The 14,743-nt window shown below is 44.9% G+C and overlaps 5 protein-coding genes across 5 annotated transcripts; 3 read left to right on the top strand and 2 right to left on the bottom strand.

Moving 5' to 3' along the window:
* Positions 1-1,942: 1,942 nt before the first annotated feature.
* TRUGW13939_02440 (uncharacterized protein) lies at positions 1,943-4,433 on the top strand (the record flags this gene model as incomplete). Its single annotated transcript, XM_035485634.1, has 2 exons — positions 1,943-3,225; positions 3,278-4,433. The coding sequence occupies 2 exons, from the start codon at positions 1,943-1,945 to the stop codon at positions 4,431-4,433; spliced, it is 2,439 nt and encodes an 812-aa protein (XP_035341527.1).
* Positions 4,434-4,855: 422 nt separating this feature from the next.
* On the top strand, positions 4,856-6,346 carry TRUGW13939_02439 (uncharacterized protein; the record flags this gene model as incomplete). Its single annotated transcript, XM_035485633.1, has 1 exon — positions 4,856-6,346. One exon carries the CDS (start codon positions 4,856-4,858, stop codon positions 6,344-6,346), a length of 1,491 nt encoding a protein of 496 aa, XP_035341526.1.
* Positions 6,347-6,679: 333 nt separating this feature from the next.
* On the bottom strand, positions 6,680-7,286 carry TRUGW13939_02438 (uncharacterized protein; the record flags this gene model as incomplete). The annotated part of the gene is made up of 2 exons (XM_035485632.1): positions 6,680-7,069; positions 7,143-7,286. The coding sequence occupies 2 exons, from the start codon at positions 7,284-7,286 to the stop codon at positions 6,680-6,682; spliced, it is 534 nt and encodes a 177-aa protein (XP_035341525.1).
* Positions 7,287-8,271: 985 nt separating this feature from the next.
* TRUGW13939_02437 (uncharacterized protein) lies at positions 8,272-9,233 on the top strand (the record flags this gene model as incomplete). The annotated part of the gene is made up of 2 exons (XM_035485631.1): positions 8,272-8,661; positions 8,754-9,233. The coding sequence occupies 2 exons, from the start codon at positions 8,272-8,274 to the stop codon at positions 9,231-9,233; spliced, it is 870 nt and encodes a 289-aa protein (XP_035341524.1).
* A 1,036-nt stretch (positions 9,234-10,269) lies between these two features.
* Positions 10,270-11,404, bottom strand: TRUGW13939_02436 (uncharacterized protein; the record flags this gene model as incomplete). Its single annotated transcript, XM_035485630.1, has 2 exons — positions 10,270-11,265; positions 11,324-11,404. 2 exons carry the CDS (start codon positions 11,402-11,404, stop codon positions 10,270-10,272), a joined length of 1,077 nt encoding a protein of 358 aa, XP_035341523.1.
* Between the last annotated feature and the right edge of the window lie 3,339 nt (positions 11,405-14,743).

Genomic DNA, 14,743 nt, shown 5'->3' with positions numbered 1-14,743 from the left:
GGAGATAGCTGGCCATTGGCCCGGAAAGCCGGTCACCGCATAGCCGCCTTCTAAAAATGGATTCAATGCTATGAGTCCGGATTGATCCGGACGATGCAGCTGGCAGACTAGGCAAAGCTTCTATTTGTGAATTATTACTCGCACCAATCCTATTCTAGATATATCAATCAGCTCACTGGGCCACCTCAGCCTCGCTGTGCTGTTATAGAGCTGGAATCGGTCAGCTAACTCCTTGGGACCGTAATAGCCTGTGCTGTTAGCCATTATAGATTTAAAATAATACTGGAAAAGGAAACTCGCAAGGGTGTTGATTGAGGCTTAGGTTAGGCCGTCGGAGTATCTATTCCGCTTTTTTGGGCTACATATTGCATGGACAATTTCAAGTCAGTAAGCAACGGACCTGTGTGTTGTTGCCATCAAATATAGCCTCCATTCTATTATGCCTGTGTATAATAATACCAATCAATAAGAGGACCTTGTGCCGTAATATTAGAACTTGAGGTTTTACATGTACTTTCTGCCAGCTGTTGGTTACTATTTCTCTTGTATTTCTCAAGGTCACATTTCATGTCTGCATGTTAAAGCAATTCCAATACAATAAAATAAAAAAGAAAATGGTATACTACCCATGTGTTTACGGCTGGATGATTTCAGCCGCAAATCATATACCGCGCCATTAATTACAGCAACTTATACTTTTTATTAAAATAGGTTCAATTACTAATCCCGATCCAAAATGTGGTCCTAAATATAGCCATAATAAGGAAGTTTCAGTTTTCCCCACAAATGATCCCCTACTTTTGAACTAAGGTATCTATCTCTTGGGCCTAACCAGGCGTATCCTCGGGGGCGTATATAGTCATTCTGTCACATTTGACACGAATATTAGCTCGGAATCTAGTCCTAGGACTAAAAAGAGTAGCTTTTTGTATTTCTCGTTACACCTTCATTTAACGTAGCGCCATATAGACCCGCAGATACCAGGTACTAAATCATGGGAGCTGACAGCAACTAAACGGGCAGCCGATTTGCAAAGCCGCAAATTCTCAGAATGGTTTCAATTTAATTACAATAAGAAAGTAATACATTACTTATAACTCTGTGGTAAATGCCTGGGTTCCAGCTCAACCAGGTATCTGATTTATACCTTGCCTCTCAAGGAAATAAAACTGTGAGTAACACCTAGACAGCGTGTCTCAGCTGTGCAGAAATCGACCGTAGCTTAGAGCGCATAGGTATCCAAAGGCTCGAGTTCTTAAGGAATACTTTCAGGAGCACTGCTGGGATGGTACCATAGCAAACTAACTCCCAGAAGATCTTGTGCTTGACCCTAGGCTGGCATTAGATCTAGGTATCAGCTATTCTGATTGGGGTGGCGTATATCCTGATACATGAGGAGATAAGCCCGAACTGAGATGGATAAAATCCTAATACGTTATGTGATAACATTGAACGATTACTATTTACTATTAGTTTCTAAAATAACTATATACTACATGTAGAATTTGTTTTGTTGATTGTTTATTAATCGCGACAAGCTCAACATGATCAGCAACCCACAATAATCAATCCACTATGGTCTCATCATACATCACCATCACATTACCTTCATCCGTCACGAATTAGGCAACTTGATATGTCGTCTATCGAGGCTATCTACGCCTTGAAAACCTGCCATATCACGGGAAGGGAACTCAGCCTACGGGAAGCCGTTTAAGTCAGGGCGGGGAATAGCATTGCTCGTGTGAGTCATTTCCGCCCTAATTTGCTAAACATCTCAGCCGAAGTAGAATTGGACCAGGAACATTAATAACATTACACTGCTTAGTCTAGCTGTCTCTTTTTCCCTACAAAAAGTACGACTCTTCCTTTTTTTCTCTCTCACGGACAGATGCTCTTGGACACTAACAATCTCAGTCTCAAACAGTTGAGCGCACGTAGCATGGCTTCAGACAGTCGCACACAGCCACCATGGATCGCCCCTCAATCCCGACCGGACGTCCAGCTGCCGCGACTGAAGATCTACAATAGCCTGACAAGGAGTAAGGATGACTTTGTCCCACTCGATCCGATAGGAAAGACGGTGACGTGGTACGGCTGTGGCCCGACTGTGTATGAAGATGCCCATCTGGGCCACGCGAAGAATTACGTCTCGACCGACATTATTCGCCGTATAATGAAGGACTACTTTGGCTTCCGTGTCAAATTCGTTATGAACACGACCGATATCGACGACAAGGTCATCCTCCATGGTCGCCAGCAGTACCTGCTTGCGCGCTTCAAGCAGGAGCATGCCGCTGAGGACGAGTCGGTGAGCAATTCCGTATTGGCAGTGGCCAAAGCCGCATTTCAGCACTACATTAGCAAGAACCTTCCATCTCTGCCCTCAGATACGAACCCAGAAAACTTTTCTGAGGTAGCGGACAAGATCGAGGCTCCACCTCTGGCCGACGCCGCGATAGTAAAAGAGGACCAAGCAGTTACTGTCGCCGATTTACTGCTGAGAGCACACATTGGAACGGCACGATCAGCTGCTGAGGCTCTGCAAACCCCAGGACAGCTGCCTGGTTTTTTTGCCAAGACGGGCGATATTTTGCTCCCATATCTCGATGCCTTGCATGGGGCAGAGATGGACTCCAATAATCACAAGGTGTACCTGGCGCTGGGCCAGAAATTCGAACACCGCTTCTTTGAGGACATGAATTCGCTTAATGTCCTGGCTCCCGACCAGCTAACTCGTGTGACAGACTATGTCCCTCAGATTGTCCGCTTCGTTGAGAAGATTGTGGCGAATGGTTTCGGTTACGCTACCACTGACGGCTCCGTATATTTCGATATCGACTCGTTTGAGAAGGCCGGGCACAACTACTCCCGCCTAGAACCGTGGAACAAGAACGACCGTGCCCTTCAAGCCGATGGTGAAGGCTCACTGTCCAAGGGAAGGTCAATGAAGCGGGGCGATAATCATTTTGCGTTGTGGAAAGCTAGCAAGCCGGGCGAGCCAGCATGGCCGAGTCCATGGGGTTACGGGCGGCCGGGATGGCATATTGAATGCTCTGCAATGGCCTCCGAAGTGATCGGGAAGACGATAGATATCCATTCCGGAGGTGTCGATCTTCGTTTCCCTCATCATGATAACGAACTCGCACAATCGGAGGCTTACTGGTCGACTCCGGGCCACCAAGTACAGTGGACAAATTACTTCATTCACATGGGGCAACTAAGGTAAAGGTTTTCATTGCTGAATTTGTCGTATAAAGGTGCTGACAGATCGTAGGATTCGGGGCTTGAAGATGAGCAAGAGCCTCAAGAACTATACAACCATCAGAACTGTTCTCTCCGAAAAGGAATGGACTGCACGTTCTCTTCGAATTTGCTTTCTCCTTATGCCTTGGCAGGATGGTATTGAGGTAACAGACGAACTTATGAAAGCCGTGGTCAGCTGGGAAGGCAAGTTCAATGACTTCTTTCTGAAGAGCTTAAACCTCTGGGAACATCCCAGTCCTAAGACTACAGCAATGCAACAGCTTAACGTTGCTGACCAGCAATTATTAACCGCCCTAGATAAGGCAAAGGCCGATGTCGATACAGCTCTTTGCGATTCCTTCAATACCTCAGCTGTCATGGGAATACTGTCTGATCTTGTTACCCAGTCTAACTCCGCAGAGGCACTTTCAGATCAGACGGTCATATTGCTCGCGCGGTGGGTAACACGCATCATCACCATATTTGGTCTGGATTCCGAGGGAGATCTTAACGACCTAGACCGTATAGGGTGGTCGGGTCTGAATATTCCCATGCCAGCAAAACCATATATCTACCCTACATCTCAATTGCGCGACAAGGTGCGAACCATGGCCTGTTCCGGCTCGGTTGATCATACAGCTATAGCGAAGCTCGCTGATGGAATTACGATCGCGGCGCCAATACCAGTGGCCGAGGCCTCTAGACCATACGATCAGGTGCTACAGCAGTTCCGCACCAATGTCATGGTCCTCGCGACCCAGCAAGCGCCAGCGAAAGACCTGCTCGCCTTAACCGATCAGCTCCGCGATGTGCACCTCTGGAATCTAGGCATCTATCTCGAGGACCGGAACAGCCCCAAGCCCGCTCTGGTACGACCCGTCGATAAGTTGCTCGTAGAGGCGCGCGCGGAGCAGGAATCAGCTGGAACTGCGAAGGCGAAGGCCAAGGTGGAACAGGAGGCTAGGAAGGCTGGGATGGACAAGGAGCTGCGCGAGCGCTCCACGGTTGACCCCCTGCTAATGTTCAGGACCTCAGACGAATACGTGGAATGGGACGATAGCGGCATCCCCACAATGGATGCAACAGGGAATTTGGTGTCCAAGAATAGGCGCAAGAAGCTGGTTAAAGAGTGGGAAAGGCAGAAGGTGAGGTACGAGGAATGGCTGGCGACGCAGCAGGCAGCATAGAAAAAGGTACTTAGAAAATAGCAACCACAGGCGGCCTAAGGAGCCCTGTTGTACAAGGTCGATTCCTTATTAATCTAGCATGCGGCCAGATTACTTGGTCGACTTTTTAGCATGCCAGCTGCCAAATATGCCTGACATTAATGTTCTATTTTTTTAATTGTATTTATCTACATAAAATCTTACCTTTAAATAATATTAGAAATTAATAATAATAATAAGATATACTTCTTAAACTAGAAATAACCAATCAAAGCCGCTAAGAATTTATCAGGAAACGTGATTTTGGGTCTATTATGATTTGGGTTAGAGGGTGGTATCTATAATAAAAGGGGTGGATGGTACCCGCATTAATCTCCATAAATTATGAAAATTAACATCCTTGCAGAATACAGGCTGTGTACATATACATGGAAATCCTCGACATGTGGAATAATTGGAAGCCGGCTGCACTACTAGGTGCAGTTTCATCTTTGCTGCTCACAACCAATGCCGACCATACTAGTACTATCAAATGGAGCAATTGCAGCTCTACCGCTGCACCACGACTAGAATGTGGCTCTTTGGACGTCCCAATCAACTGGAACGAACCCAATGGCTCACAGACTACTATAGGCTTTCAACGGCTGAAAGCCTTGAATGCGACTGCCCGGATTGGACCGCTATTCTTCAACCCCGGTGGACCTGGTGGTATTGCTTCTGCATTCATTACCGCCACAGCCCAGGGTGATCCGATTCTGGGAGAAAAGCTGAATGAGTACTTTGACCTGATCGGGCCAGATCCACGAGGTATTGGGATTAGCACGCCTATTCTATGCGATCCAGATCTCTGGAACAAGCGCGTGCCAGCGTTTCCCAAGACAGAATCTGAGTGGCAGGAGCTAGTAGCATATAACGAAGAGCTCGGAAAAAGCTGTCGCAATTTGACTGGGTTGCTGTTTGAACATGTTGATACGTTAAGCGTCGCGAAAGATTTCGAGGCAGTGCGGGTTGCTCTTGGTGGTGAAAAGCTGAATTTTCTGGGATTATCGTATGGCACACAGCTTGGAGCAACGTATGCGGAACTATATCCGCAGAATATACGTGCGATGGTCTTGGATGGAAATATGGACCATTCCCAGTCGGAAACGTCCACGTTGGTGGCTGAGTCGAGTACTTACGAGACGGTGCTTAATCGTTTTGCCGAATGGTGCACTCGAAACAGTACCTGCGCTCTATATGAACGGGATGTGCTTCAAATTTTCGACGACCTGGTGGCAACAGCTACTAAAACTCCTATCTCTGCACCGGCATGCAAGGTTTCGGGCGCCTGTCGTTCCAATGTCACTGGCGATGATATCCGCATAAACGCACAAACCTATCTTCTCTTCGAAGAAGCCAACGCGGCCTTCGGTCTTCCTGGTTGGACTGCGCTTGGCACAGCGCTGAACGATTCTCTGAACGGCAATGCCAGCATGCTGTCTACGGCTCTTGCAACTGACGAGACAGACAGGAATTTTCCCGGTCGTGCAGTGTCATGTCTCGATTGGACACACGGCACTAAATCACTATCCGAACTTTTGTACAAAGAGCAATTGGGGAAAACAGTATCCCCGCATACGCAAGGAGCCACCCAGACTTGGGGCATCCAGACCAACTGTATCGGTTGGCCAGCGCCGGTTCAGTACCCACCTCGCTATTATGATGAGAATATCAAAAATGCGCCGCCCATCTTGATGGTGAACGCGCTCTATGATCCTTCAACCTCTATTGTCTGGGCCAATGGTGCGCTTGGCCAGATCCCGAGTGCGACACTGCTAGTGCGCAGTGGTAATGGTCATACCTCGTATTTGCTGTTCGGCGAGGCAACCTCAGCCATGCAAGACTATCTCATTACGCTTGAAAGACCTGCACCGAATAGTATTGTCAATTCATGATTACGAGCATGATGTTTCACTACATTGGAAAAAGTCGGAATTCTAAAAGCTCCGAATTGTTTGTTAGTTTCTACACCTTCCTAGGTCGGCTATAATGCGAGATTTCACTACACCTAACCCCGAGGAAAAACTTTAGATTGACCCCGACATTGAGTAGTTTATCTGTTTACATTCAAGATAAAACGGATCTCCAACTCGTATCTACTACATGTGTTCCCAAAGGCTTTTTATACGAACAGTTGTAGTCACACTTGATTCTCAAAACCATTGTTAATTTACATGTATTGATTGAATTATATACACATGAAGTCCATCGGTATAATAGTACATAGCTTACAGGAGCGAAGCGTCGCACAGGTGAGGAGCACCAGAGTTATCAACATTTGGCTTGGTGGCAATACCGCAGAAGTTGAAGTGCTGGTCGTAGTAGACGCGGATGGGGCCAGGGTTGGTGTTTCCCTTCTTTGAATCCTTGGGGTAATTGTTCTTTTGGCCGATTTCGATAGGGAATTCGTAAATGGTGTGGCCCTTCTTGTTGCACGGCTTCGCGAACTTGAGACCGCCCTTGTTATCGAAGACCTTCGGGTATCCGCTGAGAGTTCCTCCGTTGGTGGCACCTGCCCATTTAGCACTGGCAAGGGCCTTGCTCTTTGAAATATCTGCTATTGTAGCGCCTTTGTTGTTCGTTTTAGCCTTATCCGTGGACTTGCGGCAGTGGTATGTCTGGGTTTGTCGAAGATTAGATTTTAAAAACTTTCTGATTCAAACGATGTTGCGCGTAATTAGATGTACTCACAGTATCAAAGAGAGAGTTTGAAACTTCAACAGGAGTGGTATCCACCTGAGCAACACCCGCTTCGATCGACTCAGCAGAGTCAATTGGGGCCGCGATAGCGCTCGCAGCGAAGGCGAGGAAAAGGAGGGATTTGACGTTGACCATGTTGGGCTAGCGAGAGAAAGTATTACACTCGTTGAAACAAAAATTTTGGTGTTGTTTTGGTTTCGGTGACAAAAAGGAATGGCCGGTTTAGGTGCTCTGGTGCTGGTCACTTGGTTGAGTCTGTGATACCTTTCGGTGGTGATTGTCCACTACTTATATACCCATCATCCTAACATGCAAAAATGGTCAGTTCCATGATTCATCCATGTTGGATTGTTGGTCAGAATCATTCTTGGCTGTCAGGATCTACCGTTTCGGTGTTGGTAAATGTCATCAATATCGTCCCAAGGAAGTAGATTAGCAGGATATAGTCGCACTGGTGAACCAAAATGGTGGGATCCCTCAAATGGAACCTCATCCCTCATGTCTCCCTAGAAGCCGATTTGCCAGGGGTTATACTTTTTTGACGTAAAACCAACCCATGCTACGACTAAGACTCATTGGGGAAGTATAGGACGTAAACTTTGAGGGACTGAACAAATTAGTACTACGATGGTCCACCAGATGCTGACAGAACCCCATAAAATCAAATCAAATTTATTTCCGCCCCTTCGGCAATAATACTATTTACGCCAGAAAAGGTTCGAACCATGTTTTTCGTTTCTTGGTTACACGCGCTCCAGCAACCCGTTAGTCTCTGCATCTCCTCCGTGCTCCTGTACATTTAGACGATAGATCCAGATGTTGGTGTCGTTTGGAGGCGCTGTCAGCACGTCAAATTTTGCTTGCCGACCTACCCTAATGCCCAGGGCTGATTACAGTGCTTAGATGGGGGCTAAGAAGGTCTGTGGACGAATGGGCTACTCGGGCTACCGCTATTAGCGCGTGTTATTTTTAAACAGGCCGGGCCAAAACTTTCTTGCCGTTGTTCAAACACGCCACATCGTTACCTAGTAGAATACTTCAATCAATAAATAAAAACAGAGGAAATAGAACATTAGCTGTTTCCGACCACTATTGATAGCCCAGACTTACACGAACGAGAATGGCTAACACCGCGTTGACACTTAGTTTGGAAGGCGAGTCTACACCTTCTCAAAGGGCAATCTTCGATATTCTTCAGGAAATATTGCAGCCTGGTAGCACTACAACTCTCGAAGACGCTGCCAAAAATCTCGATCGTCTTCATCCCGATCGTCGGCCACCAGGATCTGATCAGGAAGATCCCAATACCTTTATCTATGCCTTCTTCCAGCCCTTTCACACTATCGCAAAACAAATCCCTAACACACATCCGGCGCAAGAGAAGCTTGCTGCACTTGTGAAAACTCTTCGGGATCTACCATCTAGACCTATCCATGTTGATCAATGGGGTGACTTTGAGCTATGGAAGAGTTTACCCTTGTTTGGTGAGACATTCAGTGACGCTTATGAGGTGTGTATCACCCCCATTCTATTAAATTTGCCCTCGATATACGGCACTCAATTTTTTTTTCTTAAAAATGATGCCTACTGACAACTCTCCAGAGTGATCGCACCAAAGAACTCAGCCCTGAGGTCAAGCGACAACGAAATTTGAGTTTACAGAGCTATGCGGCTCGGTTAATGGGCAACGGAACTGTTCCTAACGATCGGTACTGTATTTGGGCCCTGTCGGATGCGCTGGAAGGCCGATACGACAACGGCAAAGGTCGTAATCGCCAGGTCCTCACCAGCCCTACAGCTGATCCAGACGTTGACTTTCATGTCACTGTAGCGGCTGAGTGGATTATGCATGCCGGTCATGTTTTTTATCACAGTGGTGCTACTGTGGGTGGTGATTATCATGGACCGCTTGTCAAGGGACCAGGGAAGTTGGCGTTTAGCCCGCAGAGATGGCACCTGTGGAAAGATCGATTTGTCGAATTTGAAAATTCCCACGATCTTAACGAAGACACGAGAAAGACTGCAAAGCTAGCCGCTAGAAAGATGGAAGAGATCGAGAAAGCGTCGGATACACAGGCATAGTGGCGCGTAATAGATCATTTATATAATATCGGATCAAGAAACTCCAATGGATTAGTTAAAGAATACATTTACCAAGTAGAAAAAACCGAATGACTCTTCGAAAGCATTATCGAAGTCTTATAGTGTCGGAACTTGCCGAGAAAAAAAACGATAATATCTTCAAAGGATATTTATAAAAAGTCCATTTATTAAGCTATGATGAATAACTCCAGTTTTCGAACAAATATGTTGATAATATCGAGATCTCAGGAATGTACCAATAAATGCAGGGATACAAGCTACCTTATCCAGAAACTACCTACCATTTGCGTTACTACATTATTCTCTGTATAATATTGTCATTGTTAACCTCAGGTAGCCATCCTACACAATTACGAATGGGTTCTTCTTTCTTTTTGTTTTTTCCTTGGGATATAATACTCCTTTTCTCTCTTCAGATTCGCTTTCTTCAACCCAATCATTTCCATACCCAGCCACAGATGGGTGTCCCGAAAATCTAATAAATAGTTATACTTAAAGCGCTAAATTTCTGCAAATATTTGTTTTGCCATGGCCTTTTGACATGTCATCTTATCACTATAGGAAGGATATGACATATTCCAGGAAGAGAGGTTGAGGATTTTTCAATGGCACCAGGAGTCGATGGTTAGAGATATGACTTTCAAAGTCATTATGTAACTGGGAAAATGATGTCTTTTCTATAGTATTACTTTGGGGCATCGATTTCAAGGCTTATATGGAGTAACAGCCAGCAACAAGTCGACATAATCACAATAGCTGATCTCACGATATATTCATAATTATAATAGTGGTTCAGTCTCGCTAAACGACAACATAAACACCTTTTGTTATATTTTCTGTTCCTACGTGTTCTCAGGAGCACCTGAGGTTCTCAGCTTGAGGTCTATATGTTTGGATAATGATATATATATGTATGGATTCCGAAATAACTTTCTAATTTGATCATTCGTGTCATTACCATTGCTTCTTTCTGCTCGTATTAACATCGGTTGACTGTTAATCGATGGATACGTTTTCAACTTTCAGCATGTTCCCCAACAAGGAGCCTCTCTCTGGGGGTATTTTGGTCTGTAGGGAGTCTCTCAAGGAGACAGTTATCCCTATTTCCTTCCCCAGCCTCCTGAAGCGACCGGTTACTTCCATGACGAGGCAAACCGTGCTTAACAACCGACTTCTCGAAGTCATAGTACTCTTTTCCCTTGGTGAGAAGTTCCGTGACGGAAATGCCTAGAAGAACCACCGCGGTTGTCTGGCCAAAGTCCCATTCATTCTCGTGCTTCGGCTCGCCCTCAAACTTGCCTTGGTTTGCTTGCCGAAGCGCAAGCGCCATGTAGAGGTGCAGGGGAAAGTGAAGCGAGGAGAGGATCAGAATCGTATGTCTCCTGCGAACTCCACCGAACACGCTAGCAAGAAGAACGGCTATAAGCCAAGAGCTGGTGATAGCCACATAGATCTTATCAGAGTAAGGATGCGAGGCTGCTGCATTGGTCACCAAGTGCGAATGGTAGCAACGACCAGGCGCCTTATTAGGTGACCAATCGTCAAGGCGGACGCAGAGGAGAATGGTAAGGACCAGGTATAAGACGGTATACATAAAAGTGGCTCGGTAGCGACCGTGGGGATGGATTATACGTTCGGAGATGCGCTTAGTACGATGCTTAGAGTTGTGAGGTTCGTCCAGCTTCGCACGGCAGAATCTCCAACAGACGAGGGCGGCTGTGTTTGACACCCCGACGAAGCTAACAATGTCAAACACGAGGTGTAAGTGGTATGTGTCTATGATCTCCGCCTGTGCGAAGACGGTAATCATATAGGCTATTCCCAGCGTCGATTGGATATCGGAGCCAATCATTAAAATACTAGAAACGAAGTGCAAGCGCTTCCGCTCGATTTCACGATGTATGGAACCTTCTGGATGTACGATATCCATGTTGCCGTGCGTGGTTAGAAAGAATACCCACGCAGAGAGGCCTAAGGATAAAGCGGCTTGTCCGACAAAGCCTACAAGAATCTAATTGCTTATAATTAGCATGGACATCATCAAAGTAAGGCTCTTCAAAGCTACAAACCCCGTTCCCCACTAACGTGGCCATTTCCTCTCCCACAAGCTCACACCCATCTCCTCCTTCTTCTCTTCTCCCGAAGTCCATCGTGGCAGGTTGTATGTAATACGCGAGGGAGACACATCATCGGAATTTGCAGCGGGCTCCGTTTTAAAGGTCCTTATCGTCCATTTCAGAGCTAAAACGGCTCGGGCCTTCCGCTACTTCGTGGTCATCATCCTAAACAAAAATACAGAGTACGTAAACACTAATAGGTTAATGGGCTCAGGGCGCCAGGCCATATGCTCTTAGCGTGAACATCGCTAGTACGATGATGGCCCAATTAGCACCCCTGTCCATCCACTATTGTTGAATAGTCTGGTTCCTACTATCATCTGGCGCGCCGATCGCACGATTTCAGCCCTGGTACTCCATACTCCGTATTTGATAGTAAAGTTCGATCCGGTTACTCAACAGGGCTTAATACACCAATCAATCAGGAAGTACGTACTGGCTTTTATATCTCCACTAGTTACTCCATAGTAAGGTTATCGCAAAGAACTGAGGAGGCACTTAACATTGAATGTTATGTCTGTGTATTAACTGGTATTTAATTAAATACATGGATCTACGTATATGTAGATTATAACTACTACTAGTTGACGTATTTACGTATATTTTTTTTGGCCAATTATACATTCTTAGTATATTATTGGCACTTATAGGGTAGCACGATGAACAGTGATTGCATCTCACTTACCCTTTCCGTTTTAGTTAGTAGGCTTTGAAGGCCCGCCTAACTCAGGGGCCGAAAATTCTAACATTTGAAGGCTAATCGTGCAGCTCCTACTTTCGGTGCGCATTGTCTCAATAGCAAGCAACATTGAGTTTAGTTAGCTTATTACTCATTTTTATATAAGATTATAATAAAACTAATTTTTTTAATATAACTTTCCTATCTTGGTATTAATTTACATTCGTGTTAAGGACTAAAATACGACTTAGTCTTTTTCTTTTTTACTTTCATCAGAACAACTCCCATTCTAGCAGTAAACGACATAAAATACCAGCGAGGGCAAGGCGGATAATCATCCGAGTCACGTATTTTTCTATATATTTAAGCCCGTGGTTCCTATATTCATTACTCTGTCGTCGTTTACATATACCCGACACGCATGGCAGTTAAAGCCCCTGAGAGTAGATTCGTTGCTACAGATGACAAGCAATTGTCGGATACGACAAGCCAGAGGTGCATAAAGCTTCAAAATATGAATAAAGAATATTGTTGAATTACTTAGAAGACTTGAAGCTATTTAGGGGGAGAAATTTCTTTTGTGTGCAAGTGGTGTTTCTTCTGGAGAAGCGTGGTTTGGTGACCTGATTCCACCACCGACTTACTGTCGACAGCAATCGACGGCATCTACATATGTGGATATGCCAGGAATGCACTGTGCCGTCTGTGATATATATTTAATGTTGATAAACCAGACCCGGCCGCAATGAACATCATTTAAAATCCGAGAAAGAGAGAACAATGCTAGGTCCCTCGCGAACCTAGCTAGCCTCATAGAGTAGTCTTAATATGATGCACACAAGCATAGAGGCGTGAAAGAAATAATAATCGTAATAATCATACAAGATGCGTAGTTCCGGCCGCTAGCCACAGGCTATGGGGCTATCTTTAATGGTATCCTACAAACCTAAAATGCGAGGATCATCGCTTATATTTTATATTGGCTTAATTCCTGTATGTATGCGATTGGAGAGAGCTGCAGGCCGAAACCAAAAAAAAAGAGAGATTGTAGTGTGTGTTGGCCGATAATATCACAGTGCGTGGCCCGGGATGGATTGGTATACTACACACAGTGCGCAGCAGTACAGATATGTGCCCTTGTTTCCGTTGTAACAACATTGAATGTGTAAAATAACTATTATGGCCATTGCCTCCTTACGCATTGGCATGATTAGCATGTACGAGAGATCACAAAGTCATAGCTAGCCCTGTAGCAAATAGTAACAGGCGTTTCACTTTGTTCTTGAGCATAGTAGATAACTATCTGATTCAATTTCCAGAACTGGGGCTCCCCCCATTACCTTTTTTCTTTCCTTTTCAAAGCGTAGATCGTGAAACCTATCAACTGATATACGTGTTTCAAATGTGGAACTCGCCATTAGCGAAATAATGACAGAATATATCTTGCAAACTTTAACTCCAATCGCCAGAATTATACATAGAATTTGCCATGGTCATGCGTACTATTTTTCATGGTTTCATCTGTTCGATGCATCCATGGGAAACAACCATTCCAACGTCTGGGTTTATATCCTTCGCGCCACAGTTTATGGCTACTTAAATTACCTCCTACTTCCACGCGACTACTATGATTATTGATGCTGTTTGTCCTTTCACTGAGTCAATAACTCCTAAAACTCCAACTACATCAAAGCTCATCAATATTATGGACAGCTGCTGATTATCGCACCCTCGAACTGATGCTTTTTGTTAGTAATGACGTTTTTTCTGCAGAGCTTTTTTAATAGTCTACTGGTTTTTCATCTGATATATTGCTTGTGAAAATTCTATATTCAAAAGTTCATAGTAATGGCTATCAATAGTTTTAGCAAGCTGGTCAGTCCATGGCAGTTTGGGATTATTAGTTAGATTGGGCAGTTGTTGGCAAATAGCTACTTTATCGTATCAATATATCACCATACGTACATTAGTGACTACCGAATAGCATTCCGTGGGTCGGTGCAAATAAAAAAAAGAGGGAGTATGCACTTTTTGGTGTATGACAGTTTCATATCTGGTCAGGGGCGACATCTCATGTCATATCACATTTCCAGGCAAGTCTCGTATCGCGACAGTTTTCCACCACAAGTAATAATATATTCTAATTCACAGCTCTCATCCAGACAAGATTTGGTATGGTTTGTTGACTTTAATTCCAATTTCATCAATTAATCGAAACGCTTGGGAGATTCATCCAAATCATCATTGGCACGCAAGCCGCCAAGTACCAGGGGCTCGCATAAAGTGGACATTCGGGGGCCTCAAATATGACGCTAGCTGGACCCACAACGACCACATGCTGACAGTAACAACCAACAGTTTCATCTTCAAGGGACATAGTACCACTGTTTCGTAACATTAATTGCTCTTATCTCGTGTAATAATTGGGTGAACCTTGAGCCTTTTTTTAAACGAACATTTAAGCATTACCAAAGAAAGCTAGGACGTGACCTATACCGTCCCTGCTCAACCGCACTAGGCATTCTTGTTCTATCGGTTCCTCCTTTCAGCCAAGTGAAATCAACAAACGCGATTATTAAAGAATAAATGCGCATAGACTGGACTGCCATTCCACCGTAGTGGCTGTTTCATACATTATTATTAGGAACTTTTAGCAGTGATTATTATTATGGTTGTCTAATGTAACCCAGGCG

This window comes from Talaromyces rugulosus, chromosome I (genome assembly GCF_013368755.1).
Source record: "Talaromyces rugulosus chromosome I, complete sequence".
Lineage (NCBI taxonomy): Eukaryota > Fungi > Ascomycota > Eurotiomycetes > Eurotiales > Trichocomaceae > Talaromyces > Talaromyces rugulosus.
Note: the sequence above shows the minus strand (reverse complement) of the source record. Positions and strands in the feature narration are given on the sequence as shown.